The sequence below is a fragment of the Oxyura jamaicensis genome, chromosome 24 (assembly GCF_011077185.1).
Source record: "Oxyura jamaicensis isolate SHBP4307 breed ruddy duck chromosome 24, BPBGC_Ojam_1.0, whole genome shotgun sequence".
NCBI lineage: Eukaryota > Metazoa > Chordata > Aves > Anseriformes > Anatidae > Oxyura > Oxyura jamaicensis.
The window spans coordinates 1,462,358-1,487,794 of record NC_048916.1 but is presented as its reverse complement, the minus strand read 5'-3'; the positions used below and the strand labels follow the sequence as shown (position 1 = coordinate 1,487,794).

Below are 25,437 nucleotides of genomic sequence, written 5' to 3'. Positions count from 1 at the left end.
TTTTGAAGGGGCCACATTACAAGATAAATGGATGTAAGTAATGGGTTCTGCTAAATGAAAATGAAGGGGTGTTTGAATCACTAGGGCAATTTGAAAGGTAGAGAAATTATTGTCTGGTGAGAGACCAGCGCTGAGACAGGGAGTAAAAGGCTTTTCCTCTGATGAGTCTGCACCTCTAGGTTTGAACAGTGTTAAGGCATTTAACTTCCCAAGAATTTGTCCCAAGGATATTTGGGCCCTAGAATTTTTTTTTAAATAAAACAGAGAAATATTTCACAGGAAAATCAGCCTCATATTTCTTGCTCTTGGCCATCAGACATACTTTTCACCCAGTGCATACATTCCAAAGCGATGCATAAAGGTGGCAAGATGACCTGTGGTTTTTCCCTCGTCTGATTCACTTAATTGCACAAACATCGTAAATTAATGAGGACAGGCATCAAGGAGACATTAGAAGTGTGGTGGTTTAGAAAGAAAAAAAGTCCATTGCTAATATTGTGAGAAAAAATCATCAGATGTAACAGGGCTTTGCAAACGTAATGAGCTTTTGCTATGGCTGAGTTTGAGCAGCAGCAATTCCAGTTGCATGTGTCTGGCTGCCTTTGCCAGGGAGTTAACCTTAAATTCCATCTTGGAAAAACGTAAAAAGATTACCAGGCTTCCTTGGAACAATGACACATCCTCTGCCAGGAAAAGCATCAGCCTTTCCACTGACTTCAAACTCCTGGCGACAGACAGCTCTTCATCATCCTTGCCATCTCTCCTCGACGTTCCTACAGATGTGCGCCGTGTTTGAGATGAAACCTGCTGAAGTTTCTCTTGCCTGCGAGGCTGATTCATGGCCATCCGCCCCATCACAGCATCCTGTGCCGGGCAGCTCGACTCGCTGGGCATCTCGCTCGCCCCCGGACCGCTGCGCTGGGTGCTGCTCAGGGAGCACAGCCGGGCAGGTCGCGTACTGCAGGCAGTGCGGGGGCTGGGTCTGCTAAGGAGGCTTGCAAACTTCTAGTAACTTCACTGTTATGAAGCCTTGCAGGTTCTCCTCAGTCTGGAGAGAGCAGTTGTATTCATTTTATGCATGGAGTTATTTGATGGGCCATGAAATGCATTTTTCACCTGATGTGCATTATGTTGTGCACAGGTAGGTGTGCTTTGTCCGTTGCTTCTCCGCAGGTTGTGTGGCAGTGAAGGATGCAGTGCACTTCATGCATGCAGATCCAAGCAGAAGGGAGGCAGCACTGCACCTTCAGGAATGTGTCGGGAGCTGCACCTGCTGCTCGGGGTCAGGGACAGGCGTGTTTCTGTCCGCATCTCGCTCCGAGATGCTAGAAATGCGTCTGCCGGCTCAGGCCTGGTAATGGGTATGCGTGGCTGTGCTTACATTGTGCTCAAAAACCTGGCACCTGCTCCCTGAGGGTTAGTAGTGCGTTGATTCTCTACCACCAGTGTCACTAAAAGGTTTTGCAGGAGCGCCCGTTGCCAGTGTGCAAATACAGCAAGGCACGAGCTGGAGGGTTTGGGGCTGCCTGCTGGCTCCCAGGCAGCGCAGCGTTTTCTCAGGGATTTAGATAAGAACTTGAGACATTCTGTGTGGAGTGCTGAGGTCGACTCCAAGAGGACGTGAGAGCTATCCATGGGCCTTTGCTGCTCGCTGTAGTGGCCTTCCGAGGGTCAGCGTGGGCTCACACCTCCGACACGGGGCCGGCCCCAGAGGGCTGCATCGCCCAAAGCGTGGTGGGGTGGCAGGGCTGGAGCATGGGAGGAAAGTCTCTGCTCCTCTGTTTGCAAGGAGGGAGAAGACTTGAAAGGAGGAAGAACCGTATTTTCCTAGCCTATTATCTTCATTCTGTAATTAATTGTTAACTATTTAATGCCTCCAACATTGAATACTAACCCTAACTCTCTTTCTGCGTAGTTTTCATCTTTCTGCGTAGTTTTTATTTTTTTTCTTAGCTTCAAGTAAGATTTTAAGCTTCAGACAACAGCACTGTGCAAAATGATTTATGTGACTGGAAGCGAGGCAAGTTCGTGGTGTTAGTTACCACAGGCGTGGACAGCTTTGCCAGAGCCCTTGTAACCTTCTCTGTAAGTATGTGCTGTTCTGCGCGCCGGCGCTCTGCCAGCAGCCGTGCGCTGTTCACTTGCTGAGATGTGTGTGAGGGAGATCAAGAGCGGGTGTTCATGGCTTTACGAAGTAGAAGCTGAAATAAATAAGCTTCATAGACGAATCAAGTCTGTTTCCCAAGCCTTGCACAAATTATCCTTTCATCGGGAGAGCTGGATGATGGAGCTAGCATCCCTTGGCAAACATGGGAAACGGGGAGATTAAAGCCAAAGCTACCTAGGGGAGCTTCCTGTGACAGCTGGGGGTCAGGGGACGGCTGGGAGGAGCAGACACAGCCCCATTCACCTCGCAAAGCAAAGCCAGCTCTTACCTGGGCAGGATTTGGCACTTGAATTTAGTACCAACGACGCTAGCCTCAGCGACAGATTTATGTAGTGCTCTTCCTTAAAAACATTTTTTAAAGTTGTTGTAGTTTGAGAAGAGCCCCCAGTTGTGGTATAAAGCCTAAAAATGATTGCATGAATCTCAAAGCTGTATCTTCATTACTTTTCTGTCTGTGATGACACGTGCTCATGAAACAGGGCCGCTCAAAAGCTGCCTCTGTTCTCATTCATGTCCCGCCCGCAGTCACTAGCCCTTCCTTTTTCAGCCCCTGTGTGGGGAGCACAGCAGGTCCTGCACAGGTTCACAGCAGGTTTGAAGTCGTGGAGCTCCAGACAAACAAATGCTGCTTCGCTCCGAGCACAGATCTGCCAGAGTTTGATGCGAGGATTATTCTTGGAGGGAGAGCAGAAGGGAGCTCCAAAGCCACTTTGGAGAGGACGGACGGGAGCGTTTGTTTTGTTCCTGCTAGCCCCTGCTCCAGGAGGTAAACGCAGAGGCACAGGACTGTGCTCGGGAAAACTACCAAGCCTTTCAGTAAGACGTCTGCATGTGCCATGTCATAACTAGCTTTCCCTCCTGTTTGCTGTGGTGTTGTTTATCTCTGCGAGAGGAGTGACCAATAAATCATCCCTGCAGGAGACTCCTGTAATCGCTGTCTTTATCTGCTGGCTTACTGGAGATGAGCTGCTTTTTCTCAGACAGTGGGAGGACCACATGGACTAGAAGCATCTTGAAGCTAGTCCTGCCTGTAAATGCTATCAGGAAAGTCTTGGCTAGCAAGCACTGCTCTTTTTTTTTGGCAAAATTATATATGAACAAGGTATGTAACTTAATTTTGTCTTCCAACTGGTGAAACTTGCTGTTTCAGAGTGGATGGGTACAGTGAAGTTGTGATCGATTCTTCAGCTGTGTCCTGCTCTCGGAAATCTTTGCTGCTCTTTGGTTTATTATCGTTCCCATCGTTGGGCACTTACCCGTTGTTCATTGCACCAGGCATCACGACAGCTGTTACTGGTCAGCAGCACAAAGCGACATCGTGTGCTTCTGCAGGAGGAGGAGGAATTCCTCACCTGCTCCAGGATTTAGCACGTCAGTTCTTTGGTGGTATGCGCAGAAAGGCAGAGTGGAGACTCACAGGTTGTCTTTAGCCATGTAAAGGAAAATCTGAGTGATACCTTGACACAAATGTTACTGCAGCAGGTGCATCTGTCCTTTGTAGGATGTCTTGTCTGTAAGATACGCTGCAGGAGGAAAGGCTTTTAAATATCATGGTATCGATGAGTTTTGAACAGCATGAGGGTATATCGAAATAAAAATTAGGCCACATTGGAGCAGGGAGCATAAGTGAATCTTCCAGGGTATTTGGCTGCGAGGATAGTTACGTTAGAAGACAAACCCAGCAGATTTCCCTGCGTGCACAGTTCTGCTCTCTGTCCCTCAGCAGTCATGAGGCTGGCTGCAGGAAGAGGGTCAGTCACCGAGCTCTCACAGCTTTTCTCTGAAACAAGACACTTCTGCATATGTAGGGCAATACAATGGGTTTAAAATACCACTTCTCACCACAGGCAGATTAGAGAGAGAAATTACTAAGGAGTTGACCCGTGGTGTCACACTGGGACTTGGGAACAAAATACCATACTGGTTGATAATGGTATGCAGGTTACTGCAGCCCCTGGGCAGGCATTTTTTGGTTGTTTTACAGGACATGTAAAACAGCCTAGGAGTTTGTTCTGTGTGCCAGGATTGCACGTAAATGGCTCGAGGGAATGACTTGCTCCCTCTCCTTGGAATCCAGGGAGCTGTGCTGGTCGGGCTGGCTCCTGCCCAGTGTCAGAGCATCCTCCCTGCAGCCAGACACCCCGGGGAGGTGTCTGCAGTGCCCGGTGTGATGCTGCAGGGGAGGCCCCTTGACAAGCAGCCCTCGGTGAAGCTGTGTGCTAGCAGGGGACCCTTGGGGCAGGAGGAATCAGTGCAGCTTACCGTGGCACCTGGCTCCTTCCCCGGCAATTTACTGCCACAGGAACCAGCACAATGCCAATAGACCAGAGAAGTTCAGAGGAGAGCTGCCCAGCTGCTGCGGCCTCCAGGTGAGCTGAGCCATTCTCTGCTGTAGCACAAGCAGCACAGGTTAGTCCCAGAGTCTGTCTAAACGGGGACTTCCAGAAGCATTAAAATGAAAGCTAACCGCGTGGGTGTAAAGTCAATGAATATAAATCAGCCGGTTAATCCTCAGGTAGGTATGCTCTTTCAAATGGCAAATGATCTGAGTTTGCTGTAACCTAGTCCTCCTACACGCAGGGACCTCACGCCTACGGATGATTCACTTCCTATTTCTGGAGAGATCGTGTGTGGACATGAGCCCAAACTGGTGTAAATGACAGCAGTATGCGAGAGGAAAGGTGATGCAACTCAACCTTTGTCTTAACTCGACCCGTGCCTTTTTCTACCCCATCTCTTGTTGCACAGAATCAGGCCTCGTGTGTGCCTGGTGTGTGCCCGGGGAGCTGCAGCTGTGTGTGGCCGATTTCACGGCCTGGCTTTGCAGGTAGGCAGAGGCCGAGAAGCGATGTGCGGCCCTCGGGATGAGCTTCAGCGCTGGTGAACTTGAAGGAAGGCAGGGCCTGAAATTTCGTTGTGGGCGGACAGGGTAGGTGTATGTGCTCTAAATAAGCAGTGGGGAGATTAAAGGATGGAAACTTTTCTCCTTGAGTAGGAAACCCGCTTTTAATTGAACTGGAGCTCCCTGGAACCTGACACACGTGGAAAATATTTCCAGCCATGTATTAGCTTTCGTTTAACTGCCTGCTTTGTTTTTTTGTTTTGCTTTGACTGTTAGCTTGAAAACATAGTAGCACTTGAAATATGAAATTTGATAGCGAAGAATGATGATAAAGTGGTGGGGAATGTGCAATGCAGAAATAAATAATTGTGTTTAATCACGTTTATGGCAGCGGGCCACGTACTGCTACACACTTAGAAAAGTCAGTCTTACAAATCTTTAAAATTGTCTCCTTCTGGAATGCGATCTTTTAGGGTAAGCGAGCTCACCGTGTTACAGATCCTCTGAAGCAGTTTGAAAGGTTTATCTCCAGGGCTGTGCTGCACACCAGCTGCAAGGGGATGTGAGCGTGTGTAAAAGTCTCAAAGTTCTCATTGAAAAGCTCTAGGGAAGAAAGTTCTCTCCAAAGGGGAGATAAATTCTCCCTTGGTGGAACCAAAAGGCTGCCCAGAAGCTGAAAAAAAAGAGTGTGCTAAGGAAGTGGTACAGGAAGAGCTGCAAGAGTGGTTGAGGGAGACACTCCACGCGTGTTCTGGAGAGGTGATTTGTGACCGAGTGAACTGGTGTCCAGACGGAGGTGACACCGAGTGGATTCATCCTGAAGAACTTGCCCAGTATTTTAAAACTTTCTATATCCTGCTACGTAAAGGGCAGCTTCGGGGAGCTTAAATGTTCTGAAATGACCCCAATTAGGTCCAGTTTAGACGGGAAGTGCAAACTGTGCTTCCGTTACAAATCCTTCGATGGAAAGTTTTTATTTGCTCACCAAAAACACTTCCACTAATGCCCATCCTGCTGGGAGTCAGGAGAGCAGCGACAGCTGGGTGCTGAGGGGCTGAGGCCTCATCCCGCTTGTGTGCCTCTGCTCTTTCTGCCCTGCTGAAGGATCTCCTCTCCTTCAAACAGCTTTTCGGAAGACATTTGTTTTGTTGATTTGCACATGATCCATTTGTAACCTCAGATTTGGGTGAAGATCATTAAACTTAAGTCCCTGGAGTGCAGGATGTGAAGACCCCTAGGAGCAGCAGGGCCAGCAGAGGACTTGTTGTGGCTCTGTGTGTACAGGAAGGACACGGTTAAATCTCCTCTCACCGCTCTGAGAAAAGCTCTGAGAAAAGCACGTCCTGGTGTTGTATTTAATGACTCTTTGCTTCTGATGAATGGCACCATAAAACTCTCTGTTGTGGTAAATTGCATGACAGCCCTGGAATTAGGATATATGTTTTATTATCCAATGTCTGCCTGAACGTACAAAAAAAATGAATAAAATTGGAGGGGATCACAGTTATCTGATACATGAATATTTATGGAGATATTTTCAGCGAACAATTAATTTGCAGACTTCTAAGCTGGAGGTTTAATCCCTGCCTTGAACAGTTTGCCTTCCTCTGATTGTTTTATTTTTGTACCGTATTTTTATTTTTAAACTGTCAGGGGAGATGCCAATACCCGATGACATTAGAGGGTCTGTGCTAGGCACGAATGCTGAATGGTTTCTACCTGACAGACGAGCGTTTCCCTGGTTCCCCAATACTCAGCATGTCTTGCAGCAAGTTGATGTGACTGTTGTGCTTCGTGCATTATTACATGGCTGGCTTAACCCTGCTCACTGACCTGGTCTTTCTCTCTCCCTCTTCTCCCCACCCCCTGCCTCGGTGTAGCTCTCGCTCCCGGAGGAACAGAATGAAGTGACGAGGAACGGCTGCGAATCCAAGGAGCTGGTCTACCTTGTACAGATCTCGTGCCAGGTAAATGCCACGTTTTCTCCCCCCACCTCGTTTTGCAGCCTGTGTTGCGCTGTTTAGTGACAGCCTCGTAATGTTTTGATACGGCACTTCTCTGCAGCGTCTGTGGATTTTTTTCCCACTTCTCCACTAGCTCAGTCCTCAGAAGGATGCTGTCTGTGGTACTGTGACCGGCTAGTTTTAAGGAAACAAAGGGAGCATCAAGGGGAGAAAAACGAATCAGTTAAGCAAATAATCCCGGCTGCAGTTTGTGCAGAGCCACACGATTAGCCCAGGGACACAAGCAGGCGTGCTCAGGCAGTGTGTGTGTGCCTGCCAGTGGTGGGGGAGCGCACGCCGACACACCAGGGATGTAAACAGAGGAAATACGTGAGCGAGACTGCCCGCCAGTATCCCTGTCGGTTAAGGCATGTTGCTGGGAGCCAGGAGCTGGGGACTCCGGATCCGTTCCCAGAAACGTCTCCACACGGCTGATAGGAAATTCTTTCGCTGCCTCTGCTACCGTGGTACCAAAATGCTGTGAGCAAATAAATCTGCTGCCTTGTACCCCAGCTCCCATCTGCTCGGGCAGGGATAGCGACTCTGTAAAATGCTACATGCTGGGTTATCATCTTTTAATATACCAAAGGAAATTGTTGTTTGTGGGAGACCTATGCACTGGTCAACTCAGTTGGGAGTTAATGCCTGTGGGATTGCTTTCCCGGTCTCAGCATAGCAGTCCTTTTCTTGATTCATCTCAGCACTTCGTGAGTATCCATCTCAGCAATTTATCCCGAACATTCATGGGAATCACTGCGATGTCTGTCTCTGTCTTTGAAGCTCTTGTTGTGGTTCTGCTGACATTTCTCAGGTACTAAAATGGAGTGGACGGAGCAGGCATGCCTGTGATGTCTGTGCTGAGCTGCGCGGGGTAAGGGAGTGCTCGCTGTCGCAGCGTGCCTGCACGGTGCCGTTACTGCACAGACAGGCTGGGAATTTGCAGCCTGGAATCTGCATTGCTCTGGGTGCACACTGCTGCGGTGTGTTCAAAGAGAGCTGAGGAGCAAAGCATCTTGCTCCGGTTTGAAGGTGGAGCTTGGCACAAGCTGAGCTGCAGCAGTGGGTAGTTAATGGGACAGAAACACGCGGAATAATTCTTCTCTGTTTTCAGGGCTTACGGTGCAGGAGCGCTCAGGGACACGTGTGTCTATACGTGCATATACAAGTGCTGCTCTTCAGAGAGGAAAGAGGCAGAGAGCGAACATCTCCTAAAATTGCCTGTGGTTGGCCAATTTGCTCGTACTGCTCTGGCCGAGCTGTAGCCAGTTTCATAAAAAATAAATAAGTCATTTTTTAGAAAAGGAGTCCAGGCCAACAGGCAGCACTGCAAAATGTAATGGTGGACACGTGTCTGTGTCCCAGCCAAGAGCAGCACGGTGACTTACAATGGGATTTTTCTAGGGACTTAAGGAAATTGAAATTTCCATGTATTTTGGGTCCTCGCATGTTTGGGGCTTTATTCAAAGTGCTGTATAGACTTAAATTTCAAATTCGTACCTGACTGACTGTTTCAGGTGGGTGGTTGGAATGCACGGGCACTTCCAAACCGTCCCTTGCTTTAGAGCCGTTGTACTCCAGCCTCGGAGCACACCACTTCTGATCTTCCTCCCTGCCTTGCTGATGTCTCTAAAGATTACCAGGACACCCTCAGGTACAGTTGTGTTTTAAACCCTGCAGAACGCGTAAGCACAGGAGCAAGCCCCCGGAGTTGCAGAGAGCCAGCGTGAGGCGCGGCTGGTGCCGTGATGGAAGTGAGCCCAGCTGTCCAGCAGCTGGCCTGACACTTCTGGCAGACCCCCAGGTGCTTCTTGGGGATGTTTCTGAGACTACAGTGGAGATCTGATTTCTCCGGGGACAGTGTGGTGAGTCCTGTGCCTCGCCCAAAGAAGATGTTACTTTGCAGGCACACTGAACTGACCTGCTGCCCAGTACATCCAGAGGCTGTGAATCATGCCCAGCTGCTGAGTTGTTCCTTTCTGTTTCAGTGTTTTACTAAACTGAAATGAAAGCACTGGAAGTTGGCCTTATCACTTTAAAGCACGGGCACAGAACCAGCCACCTTTTCATTTAGTAATCCGACTATCTAGAGTTTCTCCACACCCCGGGCGTGTGATTCATCTCTCGTGTTAGTCTGTCCCTGCCTCTCAGATCCTTACAAAGCTGAGAAACTTGTGGCATCTGGATTCAATGAAAGGAAAGGCATGGAAGGAGCTGCGCAGCTGAGTATCATTTCTACCGTGGAGATACTTCACCCCTGACATCTCGTGGCCTCTCCTAATGTCCAGGGAATTATTCCATTCTGTCACACGCTGGATACCAGCGGTGTCTGGATGGATTTGGCTCCACATGCAAATTAAATGGGAGGTGTGAAATAGCTCATGGAATGATAGTGCAGTGGGGAGAGATTTTGGCAAGACGTGTTCGGATCAGGCCAAAAATACTGAAGGAGGGAGAAAAAAAAGCCTATAAAACAAATTTTACTTCGCTTGCCCTTTGGATATGCTACTAGCATTGGTGTGCAGCCTACTGCAACAGCTTGCAAGTCTCCTTGGTTTCTCTCATGGGCACAGAGTAAAGTAATTCTGGTAATTAGGGCTAAATCTGTATAAATTTAAAAGCTCTAAGGTAGTTGTGATTTGTTGCAAAAACAAGAGAGTGTGGTGAAGAGCAAGGGCATTTGGCCATCCTGGCAACTTTAGATTACAAACTTAGAGAAATAAGCTGAAAAGCGTGGCTGTGGGATCGGACACTTTTTACTACTGTGCCTTGCCCAGTTTGGACTGTATGCAGATACAATCTGTGTGTTGTGTGGTCCATAAAAAGACACTTAGTTTGTTATTGCGCTCTGTAGCAGACAACAAACCCAAAGCTTTTGAACCTTAGACTTTTAAAGTATCCAGCTCAGCCTTAGCTGTGTTTGGCAGACTACAATTCGGCATTTACACTAAGGAAATTCTATCCCACTCTCTCCCATCTGTAAGTATAATTTCAGTGGTGTAAAGAGAATTATTGTTTGATGACTCTTTTGCAAAACCTTCCCAGATAAAGTTTAAAAAAAAAAATGTTGAGATGTGTTTGAGACACATTGCTGCTGCAAGTCAGCTTGTGAAATACAAGCTTGTGTGAGGTTCAGAGGGGTTTTTTAAAGTCTCTATTCAGCTTTTCTTCTACTTAGAGATCTCAAAAAATTAATCCAGGTTATTAGCTCTTAAGAAGAAGTGGGAATATATAGAAAGCTGTTCCAAGGGTTTTTGAAATGTGGAAAGACGGATTCTTCTTTTGATTGCTTGGAACAAATCTAATCATGAAGACTAACAGATGACTAAGGTAGGTTTTTAAATTTTGTTTGAAAGATCTGGTTTTTGTTTTGTTTCTTAGAGCAATGAAGGTGGATTTAGCTTTTTTCCAAGGAAGATTTCACTGTTTAACTTTCTCTCCTTTCCAGGAGATTGCTTTCAGGACATGCACAGTTCCTGCTGTTGACAGATTGCTATTACTGAAGTGAATATGAATAAAATCCCTTTCTATGATGAAAGAAGGGTGGTTGGGGAAAAAAGAAAAAAAAAAAAAGAAAAAAAAGAAGGCTTGCATGCAATCTAGAAATGCTTGAAATCTGAGGAAAGGTTTCTGGGAAAAGGAATCCTGTTCTGAGGTTGCTCTTTCCCAGAGCACAGACAGTATGCCACGTGCATTTTGGCTAGGAAGGAAAAGGCCTTTTAGGATTGGTAGGGATGGTTTTTTGTGTAGGAAATGGAGAAGCCTAAAATGCTGGGACGGGGGGTGTGAGGACTGTACCTGTGAACCTTCCAAACTCTGCAGGCAGTAGCTGCGAGCTTTAACAATGACCACAGACCTTAAAGGACCACAGAGGATGTCTGAGGCCTTGCTGAGTTTGTGCTGTACCTGTAGGCTGTGAAGGTCCGCTGACAGCGTTTGCAATTCCTGCTGAGTTCCACAGGGATAAGCAAAGAATTTACAAGGTCTGCAACACATTTAAAGGGGTTACTGTGTGCGTTGAGAATAAATCAACAAGAGTAAGAGCCTGCAAAAAGGTTGAAGCAGGCTAATCCATCCAACATGTTTTGTTCAGTTGCAAAGCAGGCTGAAAATCTGCCTTTTTAATGTTTTTAGATTTGCCTGTGTGACATTACAGCAGCAACTCCCTGCATACACGCTTAAGTATTATGCCATAAGAATGGCTAACCTAAGCTGTTATTCTGAAGATCAACAGAAAAATAAAAAGCATGTGCTACTCATTGCAGGGTGAGATCTGCGGCGTTTCAGTGCTACAAACAACATTTTTGTGAAATTTGGAATGGCAAGGAGAGAACCAGAGAGAAGTTGTGAAATTGTTCTAAGGAAGAGCTTAAACTCCAGATATCACTTGTGCTTTTTATCTTTCATTTTCATATCACTGATTATCATTGTCGAAACAGAAATGACAGGCACTAGAGACCAGAGAAGACACCATGCAGGCCTGGGTGATGTTTAAAAAATCTTAGGCCTAGATCTCATGATAGTCCCTGAAACACAGCTTGACTGCTGTGATCCCAGCACAAAGCCACACTGCATCCTCTGTTTCCTGGGTACTTTTCATGGGATAATGCCAGCTTCCTGCAAAAGGCAGACTTTTTGCTGCAACCTAGGTGGATTTCTAAGGCTGTTCTGAAGGCAGGAAGCTCTCGTGGTCCAAGCGGGGTTTTCTCCATTTTTCTGCTCGCATTTGCATACCTTGTGCTGGCAGTAAGTTGAGCCACACAGCTTTGTTGTATGGGATGCACAGTACTTTGCCCTGTTCCTGTTATTTGTTCGGGGCAGCCATTGCTGTCTGTGCTGCATTCAGTTTGATTGATAGAATAAGGTCTCTGATGTACTGGGTGAAGGCATTTATGCAAAGATACGCCCCTTGTATCTCCCAGCTCTGCCTTGCAGGAGATTCAAGCTCGGTATCTTCTGTCTGAAGAACAGAATTTGCAAAACCCTGAAGGCAACCCCATCCAGCGTTCCATGGCTGGAAGCGTGGTCGCAATAATAAGTTGTTTCAGGGGCAGCAGAGAGAATGCCAGGAAAAAATGGGATCCGAGTAGGAAGAACAGTCAGGACTCCCCATCCTGGGTGGTTTGTGGGGAGAGAAGAGCGGAATATAGTTTCACAGAAGCAAATGTCTTACTCAGACTACTAATGTCTAAAGTATGGTTTGCTGATTCCATCTGCCTGTGATAGTCCATGCTGAAAACCACAAACTGCTTGCAGTAGGATTTTTGAGTCAAGCATTCGAAAACCTTTTATATGATTGTTTTTTTTCTCTGAAGGGCTTGTTCTTCAATATGTAATAGTTTTGGCTCGTGCGACTGAGGCTCAAACACCTAGAGAACAGTCACTGAGTAAGTACTGCAAAATTTGCTCCTGTGAAAAGCTACAACTCTTTAAACAGATAGGGCTCTAAGGGCCAAATTCTGACACACACGTACATAATTGTGTGTGTGTGTGCATATATATACAAAGAGAAGAGCTAGTCTCATCTGTGTGAATGGGATAGATCTGTGCTGGAGCATCCCAGCTGGGTCCTACTCAGTGCAGAATCTGCTCCTCAGAGTACGTGTTACCTGCTTCTGCTTTCCTAAATTTGCTGCCTTTGTTGTTTCAGGAAGATTTTGCTAAACAAAAGCAGTTACTGTGTCATTGTATTGCGCAGTAAATTCAGGCGATGCTTCATACTGTGCCTGTTGCAGTCAGGCTGCAGAAATCTAACTTCCATCACCAAGTTTGCCCATGAGTGAGTGTTAGGTGCCTCACATGTGTTTGCAAAGCCCTGTCGTGATACCAGGTACTTATTTCTAAGTCCCCCCAAACTTTTAAAATCCTGACCACAGGCCTGTATGGATCAAGTCTTTCTAGCCTGTCCTTCCAGATGCTCTCAGACATGGAAACCTCTGCCTTAAAGCATTTCTGGGGGGAGAAGGGTTGTTTTATGCTAGTCAAAATAAAGCAACTAAAATCCTTGTTCCCACAGTGCTAATCCATCACTTGATGTGCTGTGCTTGAGTGGTTGCTCTTAGGCCGTATACGCCTTCTGCTCTCAGCAGCACTAAATAAAAGTGAAGGACAGCAGTGCTTGGGGTTAATAAGGAATGTATGAAGCTGGCAAGCAGTCTGAAAAGAGCTGCTGGGCTATGTTCAAAGCTTGGGCAATGCCAAAGCACTGGCAAGGTAGCGTTTTTGAGAAACTTGGGTCTGTTCCAGGCTTTTTGAAAGTGAAGTAGCATCAATAGGGAAGAGAGAGAAGGTATTGAATTGCATTGGAAGCCTTTAAAACTGCATAATTAACATCTAATACTGTGTAGCTGTTAGGATAATACTAAAGGATAAATTCATTCAATAATTAGGGTAATAATCATTAAGGACAAGGACCTGACTGACTGTTCTTTGGAGCTTTGCCACCCGACACCGATTTGGGTAGGGCGGCACTCCCATCAGCCAGGATTAACGCTGCGCTGCCTCCTTTCCTCTGGTGAGAACACACAGCGCACCGCTCCCGCTCTGCTCCTCGTGGCATTTATACGTAGCTCCGTGACAGTTCATTTACCAGAGTGGTTTGGACATGTGTGACAACAGAGGCAGCAGTTCTGAGGTGGAGATCCCTGCACCGTGTGGCACTGTCTGAAGCTTACAGGAGGCACTCGGCGGGATGGCTGCGCGGGGCCGAGGGGCGCTGGCAGGATGGCTTCCAAGGCTCACGCCGCTTGTTCGCTGCTGTCATTTGCTGTGTATTTGTGCTCCTCAGGACTCTGGAGTGGATATGTGGAAGCCAGCTGCTGTGTGCAGCGCTGGCTGGGGTGTGATGGACCTGGGAGCAGCACGGCGCTGACCTGTGGCAGCACCGCGGCTCTGGGATCTCGTTGTCCCGCCGCGGGGTCACTCCTGTCCCGGCCACGGAGCAGTCAGTGCTTGTGTGTGTGAGTCTGTCCGCTGGTAACGGGGTGAAGGACAACGGGGGGTTGGTATTTCATTTCTCCGTTCTGGCACTCGGATTTTTCCCTATTTAAATACGTGTTCAGAATGAAATGCCCAATCGCATGGATGTGCTGCCATGAAGGTTTGTGAAGCAGGAGAGGCTTTCAGGACGATGTGGTGGTTTGTTAACGGCGTGTCCGTTGGGTGTTTTGCCTTCAGAGAGAAAGCTCTGAATTAGAGAGATGCATCTTGTTGTACCTAAATTGTATTCTATTGAGCTCTGGAGCAAGAGTGAAAATCAGTGTTGAGATTTCAGAGGGCAGGGTAGTGATTATGGTTTCGTTCTGCCAGCGCTGCCTTTTGGCAGGCTCTGCTGTCACGGGGCGCTTTGTGGACGAGGCAGGGCCCGGCCACAGATTGCAGAGAGCACTTGGCTCCAAGTGCTCTGCAGAGACATTGATTCCTGCCCCATAGCTCGGCACGTGGAAATGCATGGCTGAGGAGCAGCGTGTCTACAATTTGACTTGTTTTACAACTTCTCCAAGAGCTGCATTTGGTTCAGATCCAAACTGAGAGGAGGGCTGTGGTGGATGCCCCTGGTTTTCTTAGCTGTTGTTTATTCCTTGTGAAGGTTGAAGACGTGCACTTGTGACAGCAGTATGACAGTGCCTGTGTCTTGGGGAGAGTCAACAGCTGTTTGGGACAGGTAACAAAGCAGTTTTGTGCAGTAGCATCCTTTGATCAGCCAGCAGAGCAGTGAAATGGGCTGAGCACAGCCAGTTCACCCCCGTGCTCCCCCTGACTTTACAGAGCGCTTTGACTCGTTGCATTTGAAGATGAAGAAGGACTTTGTCTTAGCGGCTGGGCCAACCGAGACCTATCTCAGCATTATAAAGAGGAGATGCTGTACTTGGCAGCTTGGTCCTTGTTGTTTTCTGGCTGTAAGGTCAGCGAGAGCCTTAAACACTGCAACTGGTTTTCTCTCAGGGAAATGTCAATATCTGTACTTGAAGGGAGTTTTGTAGCTAGCCTTGATGCCGTGCTACTGTGAAGACTGCATGCAGGAAAATGAAGGAAATCCCTTTGGATGTCACAGTTTGAATTTTGAGACTTGACAATAAAATTGTTACGCATTTAGCAGCTTTCCAAATCTGATCAGCCTGTCTGGGAGAGAGCCATTGAAAAATGTCAGGGAAGACACCTCCGTGGTGTTCGGTTGTGTTTTGTTGGTGATAATCCCTTAAAGAAAGCCCCAGAGAGACTGAGGACACGTGCACACCTTAGCAGTGTGGCTGGGCTGCAGTAGATGAGCTGGCAAAGGGAGCGTAGAAGCAGAACAACCCGAGGTTGGTGCAAGCAAGGGGTGTCCCCCGGTCCTGCTCGCCGCCAGCCCCTGCAGGTCTGCAGAGCTCCCGCAGCTCCCAGCCAGAGGCACTGGGCTGCTGCCTGCCTGCCATAGCGGGGCTGGGGCCCCCAAGAGCTTCGTGCTGTGTCTTTCTGAGCAGGGACAGAGATGTGAGCTCTCAGCTCTGCTAACAGCCGAGCATCAGAAAAAAGGTGAGGTGAGCGCAGTTACAATGCCTCAAACCTGAAGGACTCGGACGTCGATAGACTTGGCATGCCTTGGAAGGGCCTCTCTAACCTTCCGGGCAGCAGCTTCCTTGGACATTAGGTGGAGGAGGTGCAGCGTTTTCATTGTTGGTAGTGGGTCTTGGCCATTGCTGAACAAAGGAGCAAAATTCTCAGTCTGGGAAGTTTGCAAAAGCCGTGTCCTACCAGTCACACTGCCTGCACCTTGATGAGCTGAAGCCTGATGGTGTTGAGAAGATTTGTAACTGAGTTGGCTTGGTAATAAAACCTTGATACCGTCATCTTCAATAACTAGAGGTGCAATAAGATTTGTTTTTTTAAAAGAGTTTTTCCTTTGAATGAAGTAAATCCTTCATAATTGCATCCCTTTTGTTCCAGTTTGATGGAACATAAGATTAACGTTAAGTTAATAAATAGTTATCTTCTGATTACAGCGGGTACAGTGCTATCAAATAACCCAGACGCTTGCCTGCTCTTTTATGCAGATGTGCTTATCGGGGGAAAAGGCTTCATCACACGTGCTAACTGGCTTTTGAGGCAGGACCCCTGCCCTGACTGTTAGATCTCCCCGAGTGTGGTGCCACAAAATAGGCGGATTTTCGTTCTGGAGAAAACCTGTCCAGGAATCAGCAGCAGAATTCTCAGAGGGAACGTGACCGAGCTCAGTCCTTAAATCTCTGCACCCACTGGGGCCTTCCCCCAGCTGCAGGTGCTCCTTGTCGCCGTGCAATTTATTGACCTAGTTGGGCAACCACGGCTCAAGGTTTACACGTGCAGCGTGAACCAACTGAGAGTCAGCTCATCGTCGGCCTGCTGCGGATTCCCGAGTTCTCCACTTCCTTGGCAGGGCTCAGAGCCTCCAGGCTTCAAAAGCTGCGAATGTGCAGACAGGCTGGGGGATGTGGCATTAAGCACAGTTGCCAGCTGATATTGTTAGGTACCGTGGAGCAAGTTTGCAATCAAGAGCTCAGGCTGTGACAGATGAAGAAGAGGGGACGACTTTCTTTTTGTCTAATGATGCATTTTTAACTCATCTGTGGTTTTTAAAAGTCCTGTGTTTATTTTAAACTTTGTGGTCTACCTTTTTAAAAGACCACGTCATAGATATTAGAGAATTAAAGATGGCCTGTCTTAAACATTTTGTCTCCTGGGTCTTGGCACCACTCTTCACTGTTTCTTCTTGAGGCTGGTACAGGCAGCTGCCAAAAAAGCAGCTCTGTTTCCAATTTGGCTTCAGCTCCAGTTCTGTTAACAAAACTTCTCTAAAGCCGCTCCTCTTTCTTGTGCTCTCTAAATAACGTTTCTCCTTTCTACCTGCTTTCCTCGACTTTTGGTCAGCTACATCTTTAACCCCCCTTGCTGGTGGGGCTTTCTGGCCTGTGCAGTGACTCCAGCCCCTGATTCTTTGCAGCATTTTTACCGGAGGCAGCCTTGCTGCATGGGTTTTGTTTGCTTTAAATTGCTCCAAATGTGCTGGGTACGGTTCAGGGCACAGGATATAGCCAGGTTTTGTCCCTTTTAATTGTAGGATTTCAGCGCTCGCTCTGCACCCTGCCAGGAGCCCCCTGCTCCTGACGAGCCCCCTGCCCTCCTCCGGGCCGGCCCCAGGGAGGTCGGCTGGAAGCAGGCCCTGGGCTCAGGCACAAACCACAACGATGAGACCAGGAGGAGCAGGCAGAGAGAAGAAAATGCCTGTGACACAGCTGTGCCAGTTGCAGGCTGTCCGTTCTGATCCTCAGCTCTCCAGGCAGCCACAAGCACCTTCTGACCTCCCTTGTGCCCACAACGCACTGTTGTTAATTCCTAACTAATTTTTTGTGTTGTATATGTTACAGAGTGTCTGCCGAAAAGTGCAGTGCGGCCACATGGCCTATTTGCTCACCTTTCTCCTTAAAATACTGAGGTGTGTTATCCCTGTAGCCCTACCCAAAGCAGCAGGGGTAGGCAGAGGGGTTCCCTCCGCATCCTCTGCCAAATCCTGGGAGCGGAGGGGAGCGGGGGGCAGGAGCTGCCACGCGCCCCCGGAGAGCCTCTGCTGCTGCTCCCACCGTGCCCGCGGGCAGATCCTGCCAGCAGTGGCTGCCTCCTTCTGTGGTGGCAAGGTAAACGGGTTTCTAAGGGAAGCCGTGTCAGATACAGCATGGTTTTAATTATTTTCTTGCTTCGGAGCTGCTGGTGTTTTGTAAGAGATGTGATGGATGGGCGTTCTGTTGCATGGCAACCGCAACTGTGCTGCCGTGCCTTGGTTTTTCTTGTTTGCTTTGGTTTGTTTTTCTCCCCCCAAAAAAGTTTGTTGGTTTTGGACCTACAAAATCTTTTCTCTGGCAATTAGTTTTAACGGAAACATGCTTCTGTTTTTTGATCACTTTAAAAAACAAATCTGCCCTTTGCTTCAGTGATGTGCCCAAGAAACGAGACGTAAGAAAATCGAGCTCTGTATCCGCCTGAGCTGCTGTCGCTGCAGCTAACCTCAGGCAAGTCATCCTGAAAGGTTTTCTTCTGGTTCGGTTTGGTTTGCTAACCTCAGGCAAGTCATTTTCAAAGTTTGTTTTGTTTTGCTTTGTGCAGTGCCTCCTTACTTTGATGAAAAGTTGTTTTTCCTCTGTGGTTAAGTGCCCAGTAGCTAATAACACGCCTGGGCCAGGGAGAAGTCAGTGCTGGCAGCATGCTGCGTGTCCCTACAACCGTCTGTAAATACAGATGCGTCCATTCCTTGCCTTGCTACCTGTAAGACGGCAGAAGTTTAGTTCCTGTTACTTAGCAGCTGGTCTTGTTAGCAGCTTTGAAGTATTCCTTTGTGCCTGTAAGCTCGTGTTGGGTTTACTTTAATTTTCGGGAGTGCAGAAGCGCCGTCCCCCACACCGTGGCCACCCTCCCCTTCCACCCTGTGTCCCTCTGTGACCCTTTGCTCCTGCGGTGTAATTTAACTAAAGAGACGATTGATACTGAATTGTTTGAGTTATAACATGTCAGGAGAGCAGGGAGTTTCATTCAGATGCTGAGAGCTGTAAATCCTGTTTCAAGTTCATTAGGTCTCTGCCGGGCTGCCATTTAGAAATAGGCTTGTGATGCGAGGAAAATGGTTGTTAAGATTTCAAATGCTCTACACACGGCGTGTTTGTGTTAGGTCTTCTTAGCATGCCTTTATTCCCCTGTGCCTGTACAAAAGCAGCTGCCACCAAAGCCTGAGCCAGGTACTTGCGGGCTGTCTGGATGCTTCGGGCAAAGCTTCTTCCTGAGAGATAGAGAAACCGCTGGAAGGTGAGGGCTCACTCCGTCTGCACCCAGAAACATGCACAGATCTGATCATGCTAAGTTGCCAAAGCTGGTCAGAGCAGGCAGGAATGATACTGCTGTCATTCAGACCAGCTCTTGGGCAGCCTCGTGTTCCCCCGTGGTTGTAGTGTTCCTGTAGTTGGTATCAGGGAGCACAAGGAAGGGCAGCATCCAGCGGCAGTGATTTCCACCAAAACGTCTTTTTTTTCCTACTGATTGCAATTAAATGATAGCAAACTGATAATTAGTGCTGAAAGAGATAAATTTCTTTTGTGGAATAAGTTTTTTTCAGGATTCACGACATAAATATACCAGACTTCCTGCTTGCAGGCTGACGGTCCCTCCTGCATCTCGTGATAGCTTCGGTCTCTTGTGTCCATGACTCCAGGTGGAGCCCAGAGGTTTCCTCTTGCCACCATTCTCACCTTATTTAAAGCTCCCTTCTCCCCGCATTTTATTTTCTTCTAAGCATAATTTTGTGCAGCTGCCTGACAGCAGAATGGCTGCCATGCTGCAAACTGTCCATGCTACCTGAAAAGCCCAAGTCCCCCCCGAAGCGAGGGTGAGCATCCATCCGTGGCCTCAAGGTGAGAGCTGCAAGTGTGCTAACCAACGGGCCTTAAACTGCTGAGTGAGTACTTCCATTCAGAAGTAAAGTTGTAATAATAACACTAGGAGGTGTGAAATCATCCAACACGTTTTGGTAAGCAGACTTAAGCTTAGCTAAAGCCACCTACGGCACCAGCTAAAAACACGTCCTGCGTAAACTCCAAGAGGTGGATTTTATCGGCCCTGTTTTCTGCTTGGACTAAATTTCGAAGCCGTTTTCCAGTGTGACTTGTGTTTAAAAAATTAAAAAGGGGGCTTCAGGGTCAGGCTGGAATAACATACAGAGCCCAAGACCCAGACAGTTGTAAAAGTCACCCACATGGCAGAGCTGGACTCCGCGGGTGGATGCTGGCATGTTTCCAGCTGTTTAATACGTGGTGTTTTCTTACTGCAGGGTCAAACTGAAGTGACTTTTGCCATATACTTTCATCTCATTTTCTGGTCTCGGTCTCCATGTGGACTGGTAAGGTTTGTGAGAGCGTCCATGTGCTTTCTCTCAGGAACTAAGCATTTGAACCAGAAAAGAAAGGTCTATCCCTGTCTTAAAGTAAATAAATCATAGGTGCAACAGAGAAAACATGCTCAGAGCGTGGGACAGGAAAGTTGTGCGTGCTGGAGGTCAGTAGCACTCGGGCTTGAAGATGTATTGATGGACAAAAGGGAGCCCTATCTGGGCAGATTTAGATAGATTCAGCTGGAAACAGCCCTTTTCTTGCATAGTGGAGGGAGGAGATGTGTAAATCTTTATTATAAAACTTGAGCGTATCTGTTTGCTAAATGAACCGCATCACAAATATCGACAAGAGACAAACCTAATCACAACTAAGCCACTCAGTACGTACCAGGGGAAAATTGCTTCTTGCCACATCCCGAGTAAAAAAAGGAAGTCTGCCGAAGAATATTGCTGCATGGAAGTGGTCTGGAGCTTATGGGACCCCCCTCTTGGAAATGAGCAAGGTTTTTGGTGAGTTGAATGGTAGAAGAGACGGTGGAACAAAGTTGCTTGTTTTCAGCTGTGGGAAGGAAAGCACAGAGGATGTTTTAGAATGCCCTCCTCTTCAGTTTGCTTTTCCCAATCCAGCAATAAGCAAACAGCACCGCAGTCAGGAATGTCTCTCCGTTAGGACAGAAACCATCACCCAGCTGCAACCCACGTGCTGTGTGCTGGGCTTTGGGAGAAGGGGAACAGGGAGCCATACTGCTGCTCTCTTGAAGCATCACCAAATGAGCTGTGCTTAAGGGAATATGTAAGCTTCCCTTGGCTATGGCTGTACCTCGTCCTCCTTAGGCCGTTTGAGCAGCAGAGCTATAAATAATGCTCGAGGAGCTGTGGCTCTGAGTCCTTGTCCCTCTGAATCTGTCTCATCTGATGTGCAGGCAGTGTAGCTTTTTATGATCTGTGATCTCAGTATAATCGTGTCACTAATGGGAGGCTCCAATCTCTGGCTCGGTGGAAATTAAATCATCAGTTCAATAAACTCTAATAATTTTTTAGCATGGCACTTGCTTTGGTAATGGGAAAAAATAAGAAGCTCTGCGTAATGTTCTGAAGTTTCACCAGTCTTTCACGATGCATTTAATGCTACACAGCATGCAAGAGTAAGAGGGAAGGGAAGATCAGACTGTAATTAGAGAGGGAAAGAGCCTAAACTTTCCATTTTCTGGGAAAATCCGTAATTGTCGTGATGTTTTTTGTTGTAAGCATTTCTGTAAAATGAAATTCCAAAAAATTGGATTGAAAATCCAATGCTTTGATGTTGTTCAAGCTTTTTTTGTTTGGTTTTTAAATCAGTGGTCAGTTTGTCCTTTTAAACATACCGATACTCTGTTTTTCTGGCATTACTGAAATCTTCATTCAGGACTTGATTTTTTCTCTCTGTGAAATTTGTCCTGCCCAGGTTTGTAATTGAAGGCCCGAACCCACTGTGTGCATAACTTCACCCCTATTTTTATGTCCCATGGAAGTGAATGGGATCTAATGTGCTTGCCCACATCTGGGCCATCAATAATTAAAAATATTCCCCCCAAAATTTATTGCAGCTGGCGATTGGAAATTAGATGGCAATCAAAAATTGATTTGGGGAAGTCTGTGGGAATGATTAACAGTACGAGGAAGGCATTTTTGCTTTATGGATGTTCTGCGCCTGGGGCATCCGTAATGTTTAGCTTTGCTATAAAACGCTGCTGCAAACACGATGCTGACAACACGAGACCGACTGAGCAGTTACCGTCTTGTTGCTGCTATTTTATTAACTCTCTGAATTAAAAAAGAAACCCTTCTGACACTTGAGACTTTTCAGGAAGGGGGAGCAAGACGTACAATGTTTGTATTGATACGCTGAAGCGTCGCGGTGGTTTTGCTATTACATGAGGTCCATGTTTCTGCTGCTTTGGCTGCGCAGCTCGGGAAGCCGCGCTGAGAGGCGTTGGGCTTCTCTCGCCTGGGCTTTGCTCTGCCGGGTTGGGGTGCCTGGTTCCTTCCCAGTGCCTACATCAATTCCTTCCTCTGCACCTTGGAAATGTGGCTGTCATAGTTCTGCTTAAAAATTGTATTGCTCGGGCCCCAAATCTGCAAAAACTTTGCTTCACAGAACTGTTGGAACAGTCTAGAGCTTATTTATTTATTTATGGCAGGCTTTAAACTGTAGGGCATCGGGAAATACATTTAGGAGGCTGGAATAACTTTCTGCTGGGTAGAAATTTGCATTTTGGCTCCTGAAACCATGTCCTCTGCTAACACAGAGTACGCACTGCTACCCCCATGTGTGGTTCGAGAAGGGGCAGCCCCGTTCCTCGCAGGACCTCGCGCCCCGTTTGCGGAGAGCCCGGGATGCGGGGCTCCATCACCCAGGGACGGCGACAGCCGTGGCCTGCGTCTGGTGCAGCACCCCTGGGCTGGAGGCTGCCACTTCACAGAGGAGCTCGGCTGGTTGCTTAGCAGCTGCGGAACTGCTGCAGTGCCAAAGTAAAGCTTCCGTGGGCCGGGGCTGCCCCTTCTGCACCAGCCTTGGGCTGGGCTGGGGCAGTTCTGGCCTCGCAAGGGACCTCCGGGAGGGATTCAAGTGACCTCTGGGAGGGACGGCGGGGCCAGGACCACCACAGCCAGGTAAGCTGCCCCTGCTCGGTGCTCAGCCCCCGCTAGCTGCTGGCAGCTCGGCTCTGCGCTGCGCAGGATGAGGCTCCGGCGTGGTCTGCTCGGTCTGCTCCCTCCCTGCACACCCTGCTGCAGGAGCAGGAGCTGGCTGAGCCCGGGAAATTTAACTCTTGCTGTCTTCATTTATGACAGGAAGACTGCACATCTGCAGTAGAACATTTAACGTGAAAATAGCGGGGAAGAAGTGTTGGTAAGGGCAGGGCTACGATCATTTGGCTGATAGGTTTGTTCTTTGCATGGGCAGCGCGTGAGGTTGTGTTGAAATGTCCTCTGAAATGCAGCAGGCAGAAGCAAATAAGGGATTGTGGCGATTTGTCAGTCTGTTATTTCTGACACTGGTGACTAAACCTGGCTCAGCTGAAGGCCATGCTGGCAGCTTACCAAGAGAGCAAGAGCCGCTTTAGTGCAAAAAACGGAGAAAATGGGAAAAGCTGTCATCTTTGGGGGGGTGCTTGGACTTGCAGTCCTGATTTTGTTTATTTCCTGTAGACCAAAATTCAAATGACAAAACTTACAGAAATGGCACAGCACTTGTGTCTTGTAGATACCTCTGTAGGCTTCTGAAATCCAAACGAGTTTTCGTATGAAAGCAAAGTTTCTTGGTACAGCACCCAACCTGGAGCTGTCACATTAATTTGGCAGAAAATAGCTAGTACGCTGGATTGTGGGATTTACGCTTACAATTGTGTTACAGGCTTTGGATATTAGTAGAGAAGAAATGCTTCCAGCTATGGAAGTGATTTCAGGGTGTAGCAGGTCGTGGTGGGGAAGCTGGCCGTGCTTTTTGGTCACCCAGGTGAAGAGGCCCCGTGTCCGTGTCTCCGTCAGGCTTGCACGGCCACGGCAGCAGGTCTGGGAACACGCCGTGCAGTCACGTTCCCCACCGAAAACTGGAACTGCGCCGTACCCCTCGTACACCGTGCGTGCCCCTGCTTTCTGGACTGGCTGCCAGGCATCACTCCGATTTTAATCCGGGGCCCTGCCTTTGAGTGGCTGCGTAACTTGGAGCGACCCGATTCCTGCACTTGGCATCTTCTGAGCCCTTGCAGTGCCGGCATTGCGGTGCTCCAGGAGCACCCGGGGCGCTGCAGCAGGGCTGACATCTGTTGCACGCTCCGCTGTTTCCCTCCCCCTTTCCCTAGGGAGGCAGCTGCATGCGGAGCGTGAAGCTCCGAGTGTAAATCCGGCGAAGATCTTTTCTTTTTAAATATGGCCGTGGTGGTGGTTTGGGGAAAGAAAGATTGAAGAAGCACTTTGCACTTGAAACGGGGGGGGGAGGGGGCTTTGTGGAGGTCTGTGGTCGCTGGTTCAGCATCCACAGCTGTAGAGCAGAAACGTTTCTTCTCCGGGGCTGCCTGGGAGTGTTGCGAGGATTAATGACTGTGCGTAAAGTGCTTTGACCTGTAAACTGCTGCATTATTACAAGATTTTTTTATTGATCATAACAGGCCATTGAAGCATTTAGAAGTAGTCATTAGGTATTAAAAGCTTCGCAAAGTAAATTATGCCGTGCTGCCATGGTCTCTTCCTTGTCCCCCCAAGGAATATCTATGTATCTTGTCCGTGTTTTTAACTGGGGAAATGATCTGCACTTAGGAGTAAATCTTCAGCTAGTGTTGTTATTCATTATAGATTTTTTTTTTTAATTCAACAGAAGATTTGCCTGGGGCATCTGGCAGAAATATTGCAAGCTCTAATGCTGCCTTCAGATCCTTGTTTGCGTGTTCTTCTACCTATGCAGAATGTAATTTCAGGCCTTTTATGCAATCGTTTTGTGATTTACACTTGTGCAAAGACACCTTGTTCACAAAAATGCTCCAAAGTCCTTGTCAGGTGGAAGTTAAAAGCTTTGGATGGGTCCCGTAACTGCTGGGCCACCTCCGGACCCACTGGTATGGGATTAAAACAGGAGCACTAACAGCAGGGTTGCACCTGAGTGGCTGTCTACGAATTAAAAGCCCAAAATATTGCTAAGGCGTCTTCATCACTTCCAAGTGTTTTGCAGAGTGGGATTGCCCGACCTGTGGGTTACTTGTGGAAGAGTTGTCCTTTTCCTCACCTAAGCGGCATGCTGAGTGTGTAACGCTGTGCTGCTGTCCTCTGTTTGCGCAGGGAAGGAGCTGGATCGTGAAGCGGAGTTACGAAGACTTTAGAGTTCTCGATAAACATCTTCACCTGTGTATTTATGACCGGCGTTTCTCGCAGCTCTCAGAGCTACCCCGTTCCGATGCCTGGAAGGACAGTCCAGAAGTAAGTTATCAGCCCTGCAGACATTCAAAGCTCGGTCACCAGCAAGGGGATGGCAGATACGAGTAAGGGCACAGTGGTTTTCATATGGCCTGAGTTAGGTTTGGAAACGAATTAGAAGTAATACAACCTGTGTGTGTTTTCTACACTTCGATTTCAATGGTTCAAAGCAAAATGGCCTGTGAGTTCGTACAAGTTAATGAGCTGCTCGGTGTGGGCTGATTGCAAAGCGAATCGGGAAGGAGGCTGCACCGTTACTACCTTAGATAAGAACTTTGGTATGGCTTTGGAAACTTTTTCAATGATGCAGATATTTGCTGACTTAACATTATCAACTTAACATTCCTGGGAAATCATGCTGTTCTGGGACTGCAGCACCGCACGAGTAATACCACTTGGAATGCTAGATTGTATTTATCAACTGAAAATTACTGAAGTTGGCTTCTAAGAGCATTGACATTAGCGTAATATTTAAATAGTATTGAAAACTCTTAGAGTGCTTTTTCCTACGTAAGAGGTGTTGTTCACTTCTTGTCTTTATTTCTTGTCTTCCGTCTTCGCTCAGAAAACGGAGAGTTGTTCTTGCAGCTTCTTC

The 25,437-nt window shown here is 47.8% G+C and overlaps 1 protein-coding gene across 7 annotated transcripts in view; it reads left to right on the top strand.

Moving 5' to 3' along the window:
• The window catches only part of ARHGAP32 (Rho GTPase activating protein 32), a 255,589-nt gene that overhangs the window by 152,404 nt on the left and 77,748 nt on the right, over window positions 1–25,437 (top strand). For all 7 annotated transcript variants that reach the window (XM_035346342.1, XM_035346340.1, XM_035346343.1 and 4 more), the window contains 2 exons: window positions 6,890–6,976; window positions 24,708–24,845. In XM_035346342.1, coding sequence (XP_035202233.1) covers window positions 6,890–6,976; window positions 24,708–24,845 — 225 coding nt within the window. The remainder of the gene's footprint in view (window positions 1–6,889; window positions 6,977–24,707; window positions 24,846–25,437) is intronic.